The sequence below is a fragment of the Saccopteryx leptura genome, chromosome 2 (assembly GCF_036850995.1).
Source record: "Saccopteryx leptura isolate mSacLep1 chromosome 2, mSacLep1_pri_phased_curated, whole genome shotgun sequence".
Taxonomy (NCBI): Eukaryota; Metazoa; Chordata; class Mammalia; order Chiroptera; family Emballonuridae; genus Saccopteryx; species Saccopteryx leptura.
The window spans coordinates 61,484,624-61,500,990 of record NC_089504.1 but is presented as its reverse complement, the minus strand read 5'-3'; the positions used below and the strand labels follow the sequence as shown (position 1 = coordinate 61,500,990).

Below are 16,367 nucleotides of genomic sequence, written 5' to 3'. Positions count from 1 at the left end.
CTCATGGGAGGAAAGCCCCAAGGAACATACTCTGGGAAATACTATAAAGTGGCAGAAGATAGAAGACAGCAGGTGACCTCATTCCACACAGGTCTCATGAAATGTCATGTTTACAGCCCAGTTTTCATCAAAGCGCTGATGTTCACCCCTTCATAGAGGCTTTTAAAAAAAGCATAAACGTAGACTCCTACATGGCTGAATCCATAGCATCAAACTATAGACACCACTGACATTTCTAAAGAAACACTTCACTTGCTTCCAGGTGAGACACCTATTCCCTATACTCATCAAGTGTGGCTGGGTTTTCCATTTTCAAGTGATCCACAATGCAACAGTTCCAAACAGTAAGTCAGTATGTCTTAAAACACAATTCATCACAAAACCCTGAAAGAGAAAGCAGATATGCCCCAGCAAAGATGGTAAAACGGAAGTCCTCTCAAAGCAGAATTATAGGCACGATGGAGAGAAGGTCAACATTATCAGTGGTGCGACCTAAAAGACCTCACCATCATCAAGCTTCTTAAGCAGTCGGCACGTGCACGACACACTCCAGTCAAAAGCAAGCAGGAGATTGTAACTCGCCGAGGAAACACACACCACAGCAATTACCTGGTAATGCTTCAGGGTCCCGTTAATGAGAAGGGCAGACTGCTTCTCCACCCTCTCGGAGATGGCGTGAGCCACTGTGTAGTAGGACTGGGAGCCGCGGGCGCTGCACTGCATGCTGTACTCATCGTCCACGTCTTGCTTGGCCGTCCTGAGATAGAGAGAGTGGAGGATCACACACAGGCATTCTGGTGCACGTGTTTTCTTCTGTTCCATTCAAAAAGATGAACGGAAAGCCTAAAATAGCTGCAGTGAGTGTGGTTTATTTATCATCTACTATTCAATTGCCTGGCAATTAAAATATATTATCTGTAATCCTCTCAAAAACTAAGCAAGGTGGACACTGTTATTTTCATCCTTATTTTATGCATGGGGAGAACTTCAGGCTCAGAGACATTAGTGAATTTGCCTGTCACATGGAAGGTAGTGGAGTCAGAATCTGAATGCTGGCCCACGTGACTTCAGATGACTGATATGAACACAAGCTGTACCTGAAGATTAACACTTTGCCTGTGAAGCTGTTCTAGGCTCTGAGGCTGCAAAGCTAAATCTTATCCACAGAACACTGTCTAAAGCTTGGAGGTCAGGTAAGAGAGGGCCGGAGGAAAGGTAAGCTTTCATTTTCTATGCCAGGGTAAGGAGCTAGTATTTTATTCTCTAGGCAATGAGGGGTCATTGAGGGGTTCTTAAACCCTTCAGGAAAGGAGGGAGGCAGAATGATAAAACAGGCTTCTAAAACAGAGCATTCAGCCCTACAATAAAAGGAGAAAAGATTAGAATGTCAATTTCTGGGGGTTTTTTTTCTTTTAAATCTCATCACTCTATAAGGTTCTATTTTGCATTTTTTCCCACAATTTCCTTTTAATATTAGAGCCATGCATGCAAAGAGCTGTGTGGAGCACTGATGGAGAGGGCAAAAGGGGTGGCCATGGAGCTGGGTGTGCAGATGGGGGCAGGAGGAGAGGATTCCTGGGGAGCTGGGGTGTTTCCGGGTGGGGTTTGGTGGGTGGCTGACTGACTTGACAATGAGGACAGAGGAAGCAGTGTTTTTCACTTGGGTTTCTGGGTGAGTGTTGATGTAACTGAAGGAAGAAGGGAGGGCAGACAGCAAAGCAGCCAGCCAGAGGGGCAAGTCTGATTAGATCAGGCTGGGACAGAGTGCACGTAGCAGGTGTGGAGCCAGGAGGGAGCCTGCGCTGGTGGTGGAGATGGGGTGGGGAGAAAAGAGTTGGTGGGAAGGAGAAGAGCAACCCAAAGCCTTGGGGCGGGAGGCCGGGGCCCAGTGCTGACTGTTGATGGCAATGCTGTAAGTACAGTGTGGGCACAAAGCCGGCTTTCTGCCTTAATATTTTCTTTCCTTTTTTCTTTAAGGTGAGAGTGGGGGAGATAGGAAGGCAGATTCCTGCATGCGCCCCAACTGGGATCCACTTGGCAACCCCATCTGGGGCCAATGCTGGAGTACTGAGCTATTTTTAGCACCTGAGGCTGGCGTGCTTGGACCAACTGAGCTAACCTCAGCGCCCAGGGCCATGCTCAAACCAATCGAGCCACTGGCTATGGGAGGGAAGAGGGAGAGAAGAGGGAGAAGGAGGGGGGAAGAAGCAAATAGTCACTCCTCCTGTGTGCCCTGACCTGGAATCAAACCCAGGATGTCCATATGCCAGGCTGATGCTCTATCCACCAAGCCACCAGCCAGGGCCTCTGCCTTAACTTTTCCTAAAAGAGAATTCATAAAGCCTAGTTCATGTCACGAAATGCACCCACAAGAAAGAAAACTTGAGAGATACACACTCAATGATCTGCTTAGCGTCCTTCTCAGAAACTTCTTCACTGTTTGGATCCAGAAGTATTTTCTCTTCAGTTTCCTGCCGACTGGACTCCTCTTCCTCATCCTGGGAAGATACAAAGGTTTCATTTTAACAAGGGAATTTCTATGTTTGGCATCTTTCTGTAAAGAGATTAAACCATGCTTAAGCTCACAAATGAACTAAATAAAAGTAAGGGAGGAAGCAGATTTAATACCTACCTATACGAGGCAGTACACGATCATTCCACTGCTGTTTAAATCATTAAATGAGAGAACGAAAAGAACCCTCTGAGGAGCCCCTAGAACTTTTGCTCCTGAGAACACCAAAAAGGTAAAACCCATGCCAGAAAGAGGCACACGTGTCACTGCTTGGTTATCAAAGACTCCAGCATAGACCACATGTCTTTCACTCATTTAGCAACATTCTATATCCTTCTCTGGAAAGCCAGACTCTGGACATCTTAGTATTGTCCTATTCATAAAAATATTTTATCTGATAAGGCCAGTGGGCTTCTGATGGGCCCACAGATTCACAGCACAGGGCTGGAGCCTGTAAACACACAGCTTCTGTGGCTGCTTCACACCACCTTTCTGAATATTTAGATTAAAACCGACAATAACCAGGCAAAAAAATTCATTCATTACGGCCCTACTCCTCCACTGTGTGCTATGTTCTGCTGAACTGTTTGAAAGCTTCACTAAATATTATGTCCACCACTAGCCACTGGTATTGAAGGCTAAATCTTTAGAGATGATCTGGTACAATTTCCTTTAAAAGTAGCTTTCAAGAGAACAATGCTTTCCCAATAATTCTTGAATGAAAAAACATACAATATTAATGCTAAAAACCAAGCCTTTGATAACAGATCATTGACACACAGGGGGAAACTGAGGAAATCAGCACAGCTTCTTCATTTTCCAGGGGAGAAATGAGAGCTGAGAGGGGACAGGACTTGCCATGAGCTGGGGGCAGACCCCTGATGAGGTCCTGGGTTTCTGGACCCCGGAGTCAGAGTTCATTCTATCCCTGCCTCTCTAGAGCTGCCCACAGTTGTCAGTCTCGGGTTGGCATCTACTTTACCTTGTCTCGGTCCCTCCCTGGCTCATTTACTGAGAAGATTCTCCCAACCGATCTTTATGGGCCCATTCATCTGAGTAAACAAGAAACATTTTTAGAATTGATTCTGTAAGCTTCAACTATCTCAGAGGAAGAGCGGCCTATAAAAAAATAGCATGGCTCTAAAAAGATTTGCTTTTTAATAGTATGCTTTTGTAAAAATATAACTTTTATTACTTTTCCTCTTTGCAAAGTGTCCATGGTAGATTAATTTAGAAAACATAGTCCACACAATAGAAGGAAATAACAACTGTCTTAAAATCCTAGTGAGCTATTGTCAGGAAGGCTGCTGGGCCCGGCCCACGGCATCGGCGCCGTGGCACTCTCTGAACCAAGATTCCTCTGCCCGGTGGACAGCAGACTCAGTGCTACACACTGACAATGGAGAGAAAGGAGAGGGAAATATTCTCTCCATCCTTCTATTCGTAATTATTACGCATTTATCATACTAAGCATTTATTTAAATTATTAAGCGTTTATTTATTTCCAGCTGATATAAAAAATTCCTTTATTATTTCATAATTTTTTTGAAAAGATTGGTAAGATTACCACTTTAAGTTCTTGAGTACTCCTTCCAAGAGACTGAAAAACATGCTTCTCTTTTTAGTAACAAATATATCCAAGGAATTCAAACAAGAATCACAGTTAAAGGGAAACCAAGAGGATCAATAAACTCATTAAGTCAAGCCCATGTTGCCCTTTTTCTCTAAGTTCCCAGACTTTCTATGGCAAATGGACTCTGAGGCCTAAAGGACTTCAGAAATGTTTAGGCAGCGAACCCTCAGCGTGAACCACTCGGAGGCATGGGACTGGCTTTCCCAAAGCGATCCCTCTTCACCTCTCCCCAAAAGACCTTTCCACCACTTCCGATTTAATGCCAACTTCTCTTTCTTGGTTCCAAATAAATTTAGAATTCGCCAAGTCTCCCCACCACCCAGGAGCCCCCAGGAGGGCACTACAGGGCCAGGCAAGTTCCAGCAAAGCACCGGCAAACCCTCGTCCCAGTCGTCGCCCAAAGGCCGACAACACTGGAAGGAGAAGGGACAGGACACAGGTGCTTCCCCCACAAACTTCCAAACCAATAAACTCCAGACGGAGATACACATACATACCTCCTCCTCATAATCAGAGTCACTATCCTCACTGTCGGATCTGGGGGCAACTTCGTAACTACAGAAAAAGGAGTGGGGAAAAAGAGGCTTAGTTCTTTAAATACAGAAAAACGTATACATGTGTGACTTAACTGGCAGGTCCAATGTGTCAGTGACAAATCTATGTAAGAACTTGAACTATTTCAGCAAAGGTGGTGTTGTTTTAGGTCTTACAAGGTTTTACAAAGAACTCGAAAATCTAAAAAGTTGAAGAACACCAATAAGTCTGCTTTAATGTTATACCCGGGATTCATTTCCAACCAGGCGTCCAGCTGACTGGCTTTGGGTGCTTCTGGTCCGAACAGGACCTTGCCGGTTTCTGTGTGAGTCACTTTGACAGGAAGGTCACTCATCTGACTGCTCTCATCTATGGGCTGGAAAGGAGAAAAACAACACCACGTCACCACTGGGTGTGAAGACGTTCTCCCAGCTCTGTGCCGGACAGGTCTCAGCCTTTCGGCTGCCAGCATCTGAAACCGTTTTCTGTGACTGGAAGTATCACCAGCACGAGACCTCAGGTTGAGTGGATGTACTCACCAAGGCTCTGAATTAGGAGCTGAAAGTTCAAGGCAGTACGAGGGCTTCACAGGCGCCATTGTGGAAGGGCAAACCCCAGCGACAGCAGAGCCAGTACAGGGGTACCAGCGGAGCCGAGCTCCCGCCTGCTCCCGGCGTCAGCGACTTCTCCACTGAGCAGATGTTTATACACTAATAGGTGTCACCTCAAGTCCGCTTCTCCAGGCCTCCCGGAGGTCTGATGAATTACCCAATATTCTACTAATATATTCCCCTCCTATTCAAATCAGGCAGAGCTGATTTTTGTCATTTGCAACCAAGAACCTCAACTCCCAAATAATAGTTCCCAGATGACAACTATTGCAAACCTATGGTTTCAGAGAGAAAGGAACAAAAGTATGTAAGTTGTGTCATCTCATTACTGACGGTCTGACTTCTGCAGAACCAGTGTCCTTTACACCAAAACCAAACCACCAGGAAACTAGACCAACCATGGGTACCTGCAAGGGTGACAAAGCAAAAAACTCTGCTCAGCTGAAATCTGGAGAACAGACCAAGACTGAGCTGAAGTTCTTGATCAGACTCTCAGTGAAAAATGGCTTGCTCAGAAAATTAAGAGAATAAATGAAATTGCAAAGGTTGCGTTTAACCTACTTCAGAGAATAAACTGTTTTAAAAGGCCTAAAAATGAAGTAATCCTATGCAAACGAACGCTATGGAGTAGAGGGCAGCTGTGCTTTTAGGAGCAGACCCCCAGGCAAGATGTTTGTTTGGAAATGCTTAATTTGTGAGTCGTTCATGGTATGTATCTCCTTAAAAATAGTAAAACCCAATGTTTAGACTATTCATTAATTCCAAAAAAATGTTTTCTACATTATTCTTATTTAGAGTTAAATAAAAATGATAAGGAAAAATGGTATACTGTAGGTTATTGTCTATTTCTATAAGAAAATTGACTTCTCCTCCATCCTCAGTTGGTTCTTTCCCCCCTCTCCCTCAACAAAGTGCTGTCAGAATAAGAAGCAATATATTAATAATTATTCACAAAAATAACCTTTGCAAAAAGAAATGCTTCCTCTAGACTATTTTCTTTTTCTTTTTTCCTGTTACATGTGTTAAAGCAGTGGCTGTGAACACCATTAGTCTGCACACCAAGCCGACGCTTCTTCCTCATTAATGTGTAAGGTCACCTATGTGCTCACACAAGAGAGGAAATCTACCATTTGTGATTGTCTCCCATGGAAAAATCATACTCCATGGTCTTCAACTATTATAATACAATTCATTTCATTGCTTTAGATGTCACGCCTCAAAGAAAATTGGGACTCACTGTAGCTGGAATGAAAACTTTGGCAGAAGCACCAAATGAGCACAGCAGAGTATAACAGGAAAATTATTTCAAAACAAACTGAGCAAGATGTCCACTTCGCCAACTTCAGCAGAGAGGATACACATAGGCTAAAACTTAAAGAAATAAAAGGGTGCATGTCACAGACCCAAGATCAGTAGGTAATTTTCCTGAGAGATAATACGGAATAAAGCGCTCTCAAACTAACATGTCAAATCTCTCCCCTGTGCCTGTTAGTTACAGACTGATGTGAGGTGTGCTTGGGTCAAGCTAGGCTTTTACAAATTAGAGTGTTTCCAAATGTTCTGATATATAGTATTCTTCTCTCATAACAGCCCACTGAGAGTTTCTTACACATTAGGCATTTATCCTGATCCTTTCTTTCCTTGTGATGGATTATAGTGGTTAAGCAACATTTATTGTTCAAGAGGTTTCTCCACAGACTAGTGGTTTTGACCTTTTTTCTGCATCTGGGCTATTTGCATTCACAATACATCTCACATGCACACTGATTCTAGAATGGGAAGAGGCAAGCCTCCGCCTACCCCAGACCTCTAGGCAGGTTTATCTGAATCTGTGAGAGGAGAAGGCGTATTGAAATAAGCTCCCTTCCCATTATGCTCTGGGTATATACCTCCTCATGTGATTCACTGGCAGAGAACTGGGAGTTTTCAGAGGAAAACAAAAATATCCAATAAATGAATAACTGTATTCTCATGATTCAGGAGAATAATGGAAATGCTAGAAAATAAAATTTAGGAATATCCTGATGAATTGACAAACAGAAGCTATACTGTAAGCCTATAGAAGAGGTCAAAAATAAGTTAACCAAATATGTAAACTGTTTATAGCTTATGGAGTTTTATCATTTCAAATTAGTAATAAACTAAGGAAACTGGGCCATAGTTTATGCTTTTATACAGTTTACTGAGCAAATGTAATTATAGAATCACTTAAGGTTTTTACACATTTTATGTATCCCAAAACATATGCTTGTGTGTTTATATATATGTTTTTATATGTGCACATAAAATTCTGGAATAGTACACAAGAAACTTAATATTAGTTAACTGGCCATCTGAGAAGGAAGTAGATTACTTTTCAGTGTATCCCTTTTATATTAGGCTAGTGTACTACTCTTTATTTACAGATGAATAGCTGAGTAAAAATAAAATTAGTATGCACGGACAATGATATAGCAAGAGATGACAGTGACTCACTGAGCAGAACACAGTAGAAATGGAGCAAAACCCCTTACCTCTCCATCTGGTCCCAGGGCAGACTCTCCTCCCTCTGCCTTCTCCTCAGCCTTCTGTAAAACGACAATGTATCACAAGATATGGGTCAGCCAAGAAAATGGGTACAGGATGGGCTTCCTGTTAACTCTGGGTAACAGCATTTTATTACTACTCATCCTCATCTAGGAAAACAAGTATCCATGCCTTTCATTTCTACTCGTTTTCACTATCTAAGGCAAAGCATGTATTTTATTAGCAACTTGCAGGGAGTTATTGAAATCCAGGTGCAAGTCAAGGCCAGCACACCAGAGAGTTGTGGATTATGTCTTCTAGGATTCAAAGGGCTTAAGATATTGGCAGCATTCAGAGAGAAAGGTCAGAGTCTGCAATATTCTCATGTTTGGTGCTATGAAGACAAATCCTGATGTAATCAGCAAAACTTTCCTATTCCCTTAGCAAGTTCTTCTCCAAGTGTCCACTGAGAATAAACTCTGAACTGCTCGAGTCATAAAAACACAAAAGAATATAAAATTCTGTGAGTTCTCTTGTGTTTTTCATTCTACCTAACAGGGTTTAATAATTCACAGTATTTCTTCAGTGGGGATATGGGGAATTTTGAAAGAGATACTGTGATCTCATAAAAAAGTCAGTCATCTACCATTTCTTAAATATCCCAGCATCTTAGTCTATTACCCTTAATGAGCCTCAAAGACAGACAGCCTAAACAAAAAGCTACTATTATATCACATTTTGAACATACATAAGAGTTTCATCTGTAATATCAACAAAATAGTCTAATATTTCTTACGTTGGTAAGAACTTCTTTGACAAGTGAAATCTTTAACATCACCTTTATAGAATCTTTACTTCAAAGTTGTAACCGCAAAGCTATACTACTTCAGGTCAGTAAAATAAGAGAGAAAGAAATCTCAAGTCATTTGCTTTATCAAGGCATTTAAGAAAATCAGCTTTCCTACCTTGGGCCCTTTTTTTTTTAATTTTTTTAAAAATTTTATTTATTCATTTTAGAGAGGAGAGAGAGAGAGAGAGAGAGGAGAGAGAGACAGGGGGGAGGAGCTGGAAGCATCAACTCCCATATGTGCCTTGACCAGGCAAGCCCAGGGTTTCGAACCAGCGACCTCAGCATTTCCAGGTCGACGCTTTATCCACTGCGCCACCACAGGTCAGGCCCTTGGGCCCTTTTAGTTAATTAAAAATATATATAATGATACAGAATTAATATTAACTTCACTTTGCTTACTTATGGTATTGATTACATCATACATTTTTGCTTTTTATGAAAATAACTCAATTGTCTCTTGACAAAACAGCTCTTATTGAAAATGTTAAATGTTTAAAATTCAGCCTTTGGTCCATACTGAAGAAATGCAATTTCCATAAATGTTTCAAAATTCTGAAGTTCTCTTATAATTTTCTCACAAAAATAGATGTACATGTGCATGTCAAAGCACAAGGCACCAAAGGAGGAAACAAAATCCTCACTTTGCTTACGATTTCCCAGGAACTTAAGTTTCTACTTATGCCACCTCAAAGTGACAGTGTTTACAAGCTCACAAGAAATGATCAGTATCGAAAGTCAGCAATCCCTATGTCTAAGCTGGACATACCAATAGACCAATGGCAGAGAAGCTCAGAGGAGAAGCTGTCCCTGCTACCAGCACCTGCAGTCTCCATTTCTGGAGTTTCTAGGCACTGTATTCAGGCAACTATTCTAATTAATGAAAGTCAAGTAATCTCACCATTCTTTCCATACAAGTCAGAAATAAGCTACCAATTTGGCCAACAAAGAAATCAAATGAGACAATGAATAAGTCAATTTCCAATAGCTAGCTAGTGGCACTGGATCACCATTTCAATGAATAGCACCCTAAAAAGCTTGAAGGACCATAAATAACAAAATCAAAGCTATTCTGAAGGATACTTTTCTATGAATATATTATAAACTAGCAAGCGTATTGTCTAAAAACTGCTTCATAATCAAGCCCTCCCATATTTAAAATCCTCTAAAACCAGTGGTCCCCAACCTTTTTTGGGCCACGGACCAGTTTAATGTCAGAAAATATTTTCACGGACCGGCCTTTAGGGTGGGACGGATAAATGTATCACGTGACCGAGACAAGCATCAAGAGTGAGTCTTAGACTGATGTAACAGAGGAAATCTGGTCATTTTTTAAAAATAAAACATTGTTCAGACTTAAATATAAATCAACCAGAAATAATGTAAGTTATTTATTCTCTCTCTGCGGACCGGTACCAAATGGCCCACGGACCAGTACCGGTCCACGGCCCAAGGGTTGGGGACCACTGCTCTAAACTGACTTTAAAAATTCCAGTAGGTATTAAATTTGAGAAGCAATGTATTGTTAGATTTAAGAAACTTGGTTCTGGAACAAGATAACCTGCATTTGAATCCGAGCTGTGTCGCTAAGTGCAAGAGACCTTCACTGTGTGATCTTGGGCGTATCTGCCATGTCTTGGTTCCCTTATTTTGTAAGTAACAGTCCCTATTACCACATACAGCTGCTGCGGGACTGGATCACTATTTCAACATATACAATCCAATGTCACATGTAATACACACTATGAGTGTCAATCTCCACAATGCAAAAGAATCAACAATAATCCAATGGCTATTCTTATATGTCTATGTAAGACTGCTACAGCACTGTCTGAAAACTGCTTCAAAAGATTACAGGGCTAGGATTTCTGTTTTGCTCACTTATATAGTCCCCCATCTACCAGGTACTTAGTATTTCAAAGACACTAAATAAAAACTTGGTGAATGAATGAATGAATGAATGCACCAAGACCAATGCGTATGTTCAGTGAAATACAATTATTATTGTAATTTAGATGGCAACATATTTGTAAGCCAAAATAGTTAAGAATACAGACACAATTCTTCATTGAACTGGGGCTCTGGGAGACTTCTCTTGCACACCATGTACTTGCACCCGATTCAGCTATATTGTTAGAGGAGGTAGAAGCTAGGTGGCAGTCTACTCTGTGGCAGGAGATGTCAAGTTCTCCCATGATGCTTTGGATTCTTTCAGTTTGAAGGTTTCTGGTTGGCGTGCTTTTCATAAATCCATGTTTTCATTTTAAAATAAATGGTACTTTATTCCTTCCCCCCTCAAAAAAACCCTTCTCTTTTTTGAGTTCAAGATGAACTCTAAACAACTGTGATTGGTACTACCGTTTGAGCTAACTTTGGACAGTCTCTGAGCACCTGGTGAAGTGACCCAGTGCTGATGGCAGCTGCCACCACGTCACCTACAGCCTGAGGAATTTTCCTATCCAGTTATCTATATATTGTGATTGCAAACACATCCTATCAATATTACTGAGCCAAGCTTACTTCCACTGATTAAAAACAAAACACTGAAGTTCATCCATTAATTAGGACTAGAGGAACTTTGTATTGCCTTCTTCCTACCAGCCAGAAATTTGGAACTAATTATACTCACAGAGAAAAGGAGGAGTGTAATTACCCTAGTAAGGGGGGGGGGGGGGAGGTGAGAGGGGTTGAAACAAATTACTCATAACTAAAGACAATTTGGGCTCCTAATTCCAAAGGCCAATGTCAGGTCATACCTTCTATTTAGAAATATTCAGGAACGAAGCTATGTGCATTGCTACCCATCTTCCTTGCAGAAGCTATAAAAAATAATCAGTGATGGAATCAAGGAGGGAAAGAAATCCCTAAACATGAAAATCCTGTTTAAGCTGAACTCAAGAAAATAGACTTCAATGAGCACTTTATTTATATTATCACAACACAGGCCACAAAAAGCCTCATTTTGTAAAGAAACAGTTTTACACCAAATATATTGCAATCTATATTATACGGTGCGTGCAGTTTACCCTCCAGCAGGTGTTGTTATAACATGCTGAAACAACATTCAAATGTGCTGGCATCTTAAAGACTCATTCTGTCTAACTGGAAACCTAATCTTTCAGAAATCACTGGGTTATTTTCACTGCCACATAAGTAGACCTCTGAGCATTAAGATAGGTGATCAGGCAATAAAAAATACCCCAGAAGATCAAATTAACAGGCAATTGCAAGTTACTTTGGTTGTACCTTGCACAGAAAACCAATTCTAACATTTTGACTCAAATAACTGGTCAATCCAGTTAAGCAGGACTTTGATCCAAACTTCTGGTTTCACCCATTCTGACACTGAACTAATCAAATACATCTAATCATTTTGGCATTATTATAAACCGATCTTTACAAAAGTCGCTACACTCAAATGCCCAGAATTACCTAAGAACCCTTCTTTTACCTACAAAAGTATCCTTGTAGAGAAAAGCTGCAATAAATTCTATCATCTTTGGGGAAAACATAAGACAAAAGAATTGAGAGGAACTGGAGAGTAACTTGAATTTAAATGTCTCAACATTACTCCTTTACATTTGATGCTTTTTTTACCAACCATTATACCAACAGGCTTTTCTGTCTTTTTGATATCTAAAAATGATAAGAACACCTTTCCTATCACTATATTGATCACTACATTATGCTGGAAAGGTTCCCCCTCCAAAACATTCCAGTCCTGAGATTTACTTATAATCATGGGTGGTGAAAGAGAGAGCGAATAAAAGTTTCAGAAAGAAAAGGTAGCACCACAATGAAAATGATCTGGCACAGTGAGCTGTTTGTTCCCCATGGATTCGCTGAGGGTGTTCCTATTAGTGTCATGGGTTTCTAAGGAATGTCACAAATAAATAACAAGGGCATAGTTCTGCTGGTGTTATACCCCATTGAAAGATTTGAAATATGGAATGAAATATTGATTCTCAACCTAATGGCAACAAGCTGAACCCATGAAATGGCTACACTTCTAAGCAGTAGGTTCGGGTTAGGGGGCAGCATAGGCTCCTAACCACAGCTTAAGGACAAAATACACCCTACAACCCTGCAAAAAATACCTTATCATCACCAGAAACCACTCTAAATTACAGGCCACGTAATTACAAATTCTCTTTGTAGGAACTGGATAGAAAAGGATAAGCGAAATCCACCAAAATTAATAAATACTCATTTCCTACTGCATGCCTCAACAGTCCAAGACCCTGTCATTATCCTGAAAAAAGTGGTGGCCACCTATTTACTCAATATCGCAGAGAATATACAATATGGCGGCAAAGAATGTATTTCCCAAAACCCTAAAACCATATTTCAGTAATAATGGTCTTACATTTATACCACAGGATGGCTGGATAAAATAACTAAGATTTACTGAGTACTCACCATGTGCCAGGGAACAAACTGAATACTCTGGATAAACTTTCCCATTCAATCCTAACAAATCATCTGCTGACCAGTCAAGAGACTGAAATACTAGATAATAGACTTTTAATAAAATACCCTATAAGGGAATAAGAGCAAATTGGTCTCCTATGCTTATGCACCCATGATTTTATTGATTGATTGATTGATTGATTGATTGATTTTAGGTGAGAGGAGGGGAGATAGTGAGGTCGACTTTCACATGCACCCAGACTGGGATCTACCTGGCAACCCCACCTGGGGACTGAAGTATTTTTAGCGCCTGAGGCTGATGTAGCACCCCAAGGGAGCTATCCTCAGTACTTGGGGCCACGCTCAGATCAACAGAATCACTGGCTGTGGGAGGGGAAAAGGGTGAAGGGTGAGGGGGTGAGGAGAAGAGATGGTAGCTCTTCCTGTGTTCCCTGTCCAGAAATCAAACCCGAGACATCCATATGTCAGGCTGAGGCTCTATCCACTGAGTCACCGGCCAGGGCCACAGTTATGAATTTAAAAGATTGTGTGCTAACATGATTTGGACAATGGTCCAGTTTTCTAATTTAGCATGTTTAATCCTAATTGTGTACATCCTGGTGGCTTCACCTAGGCCCCTCCCTCTTCCTATCCTGCAGTCACCCAGTAGATGTTAGAGAACAAGCATGGCAAAGGATGGAGACCTCAAGGTCATGCTGAGTGCACATCATAGTGCATCTATCCTGCCCCACTGCAGAGGCTGATTCCCATAATTAGGTATTTCAGTTCTTTACGATTTTTTCCTCCTCCAACTCTTAAGTGGATACATACAGTTTACTTCTTTTTCTTCCATTTCAAGGGCATTAATGGAAGATCAGGCTGAGAAGTTTCAGAATGATTTATAAATATATACTTCATAGAAATGGCTTTAATGGTGAGAAGAGAAAATTAAACAAAGTCATGCAGGTTAAAGGAATCCCACTCTATTATTCACTAATAAAACAACAAGTAACAAACTTCCCAGCAGGGAAAAACAAAAGGCCTTTTCTGTTACACTGAGGCTATTTTTAAAAATTATATATGAGTTTAACACGAAGTAAAAAGTAACCGTTTTCCAATTACATTACAAGGTCAATCATACTCATCTTTAACAGCAGAGTTCTTCCAGGTATCTGTATCTTAGTTTTCTAACAGATGTTGCTACCAGCTCAATGCTATTAGTTCTCTTGGTAAAAAAGTCTTGTCAAAACAAAGATTTATTGATACCTTTCATAATTAAAAACAATGCAGTCAGGTACAGTATAATGTTTAGTTCTATGGAAAGATGTCGAAAAGGACAGCACAGGATTTTTAAGCTTCTGGATGTAGTTTTCCTCCCCAGCAGAGAAACTGCCGAGAGCAACTCTCAATCACTCTAATGGAGGAAAGAAGAACTACAAATAATCCAAAGTATCAAATAATCAGCTTTTGAAAGCACCTGTTTTCTTTGCACTATTAAAGGTACATTTGGAATTTGGTAACTCACTTTGAACTCAGTATCTAAGCCTCGTGACAGATACAATTTTCAGGAAGAACTAAGAAGGGGCTCAGTTTCTTTTTTACCTTCTTTATCCCATTTCTCCCAGTAAAATGGCCAAGGGAAAAAGCAGCTTGTCCCCTTTAATCTTGCTGAGAGCAGGGAGGGCTCAAATGCTAAGGAGAGCAAGCCAGTGAAGAAGTAAAGGGCTGATCGTGAAGCAATAATTGTTCACATTCAGCCGCATGAGAGCACTAACAAGAGGTGCCCGGAGAGACGCACAGGCAGGCTGCGGGCGCTTTGCTACTATGTACTGTTCATTTGCCAGGAAATCTGGCCCCATCCCCATTTGACTCAGTGTTTCTTCACATCATTCATCACAGTTTATAATTACATATTTAGATGCATATTTGATCAATCTCTCTCTCTCTCTCTCTCTCTCTCTCTCTCTCTCTTTCTATGATTAAATTGAGGCGGGCAAGAGTGCTTTTTCTCACATGCCATTCTCTCTCCCCCAGAACCCAGCACGCTGTGCCTCCATCATAGTAAGTGTTCAGTTAATATTTGTTGAGCAAATACACAAAATAGAGTAAGTGCTACTTGCAAACCAGAAGGTAAAAGCTCAGAGGTAGAGAGTTGGCAGCACCATGAAAATATTATGACAGGTTCCTGCTCTGTACAAGATTTACACAAAAATAAAGGTATAATCATGATCGATCAATTATGTGTATTTCTTTGCCTATGATGATATAATGATCTAACACCATGGCAGGAATCTATTAATTATAAACCAGAAGCTCCAGTCTGGGCCATTAGCTTGTAATCACAAAGAAATATAGAACACAAATTTTAATACTAAAAACAATTAACAGTGACCTTTTGTGACAACCTCAGTAAAACCCATGTCTAGATGCAGAAAAACTAAAACTACCATTTTATGGGATCCATGTATGAAATGTTACAGAATTGTATCGTTTGCCTATGTGCTCTTTACAAACTCAGAAAATGTTTTCTTAAGTCAAAAACTGGGAAGTGGAATTTTGCAGTCTATAATGCTGCCTTGACAGAAAAATGAGGTACTCCTCACTACTGACATGTCTAACAAACTCCAGGCCCTGTGCCATCCCTCGCTCACCTTCACAAGGAGGGAAGCTATCTCACACTAAAGAGATCAAGAGCAAGGAGGCACCGTCTCAATCATTTATTCCTTCTCCGTAATTATGAAACAAGTATGAGAATTCAGAAGCCAAGAAATTATTTTTGGAAAAACATTTTGTTCAGTTATTCAGTGCAAAGGATAAATGATTAAATGCTACTCATCATCTTGGGGTAGTGAACACAAAATACAATACACAGATGATGTATTATAGAATCGTACACCTGAAACCCATATAATTTTATTAACCAATGTCACCTCAATAAATTCAATTAAAAAAAGTTAAATGCTACGCATGCCCAATCTCCACAATTCTGAGGAAGAAGACTACCTTTTTGTACCTGGGCCAATTACAATTTACCATGAACACAAAATATCAGCCAAGAATTAAATTATGAGACTATTTAAACTTCAATGAAGAGCTATATTCACAGGCCTACACTAGTATGTTGCCCTTGAAATGATATAATAATATCCACAGAGCAAAAAATTCTAAATGTTACCCTTCACTTCTCATGATAATTAGGATATACTTTACATAAGAGTATTATTTTCTATACTAACCTAAAACCCTGACCTGCACATTTATCCCAGTGTGACCAAGGGCCGCTGGACTTGATGAACAATTTTGGCATCGCTGTCT

General features: G+C 40.6%; 1 protein-coding gene across 9 annotated transcripts in view; it reads right to left on the bottom strand.

Moving 5' to 3' along the window:
- Nucleotides 1-16,367, bottom strand: part of SMARCA2 (SWI/SNF related, matrix associated, actin dependent regulator of chromatin, subfamily a, member 2) — a 177,509-nt gene that overhangs the window by 110,875 nt on the left and 50,267 nt on the right. For all 9 annotated transcript variants that reach the window (XM_066368051.1, XM_066368059.1, XM_066368053.1 and 6 more), the window contains 5 exons: nucleotides 7,804-7,857; nucleotides 4,925-5,055; nucleotides 4,643-4,700; nucleotides 2,398-2,498; nucleotides 610-757 (listed from right to left, as the gene is read on the bottom strand). In XM_066368051.1, the coding sequence (XP_066224148.1) occupies nucleotides 610-757; nucleotides 2,398-2,498; nucleotides 4,643-4,700; nucleotides 4,925-5,055; nucleotides 7,804-7,857 (492 nt within the window). The remainder of the gene's footprint in view (nucleotides 1-609; nucleotides 758-2,397; nucleotides 2,499-4,642; nucleotides 4,701-4,924; nucleotides 5,056-7,803; nucleotides 7,858-16,367) is intronic.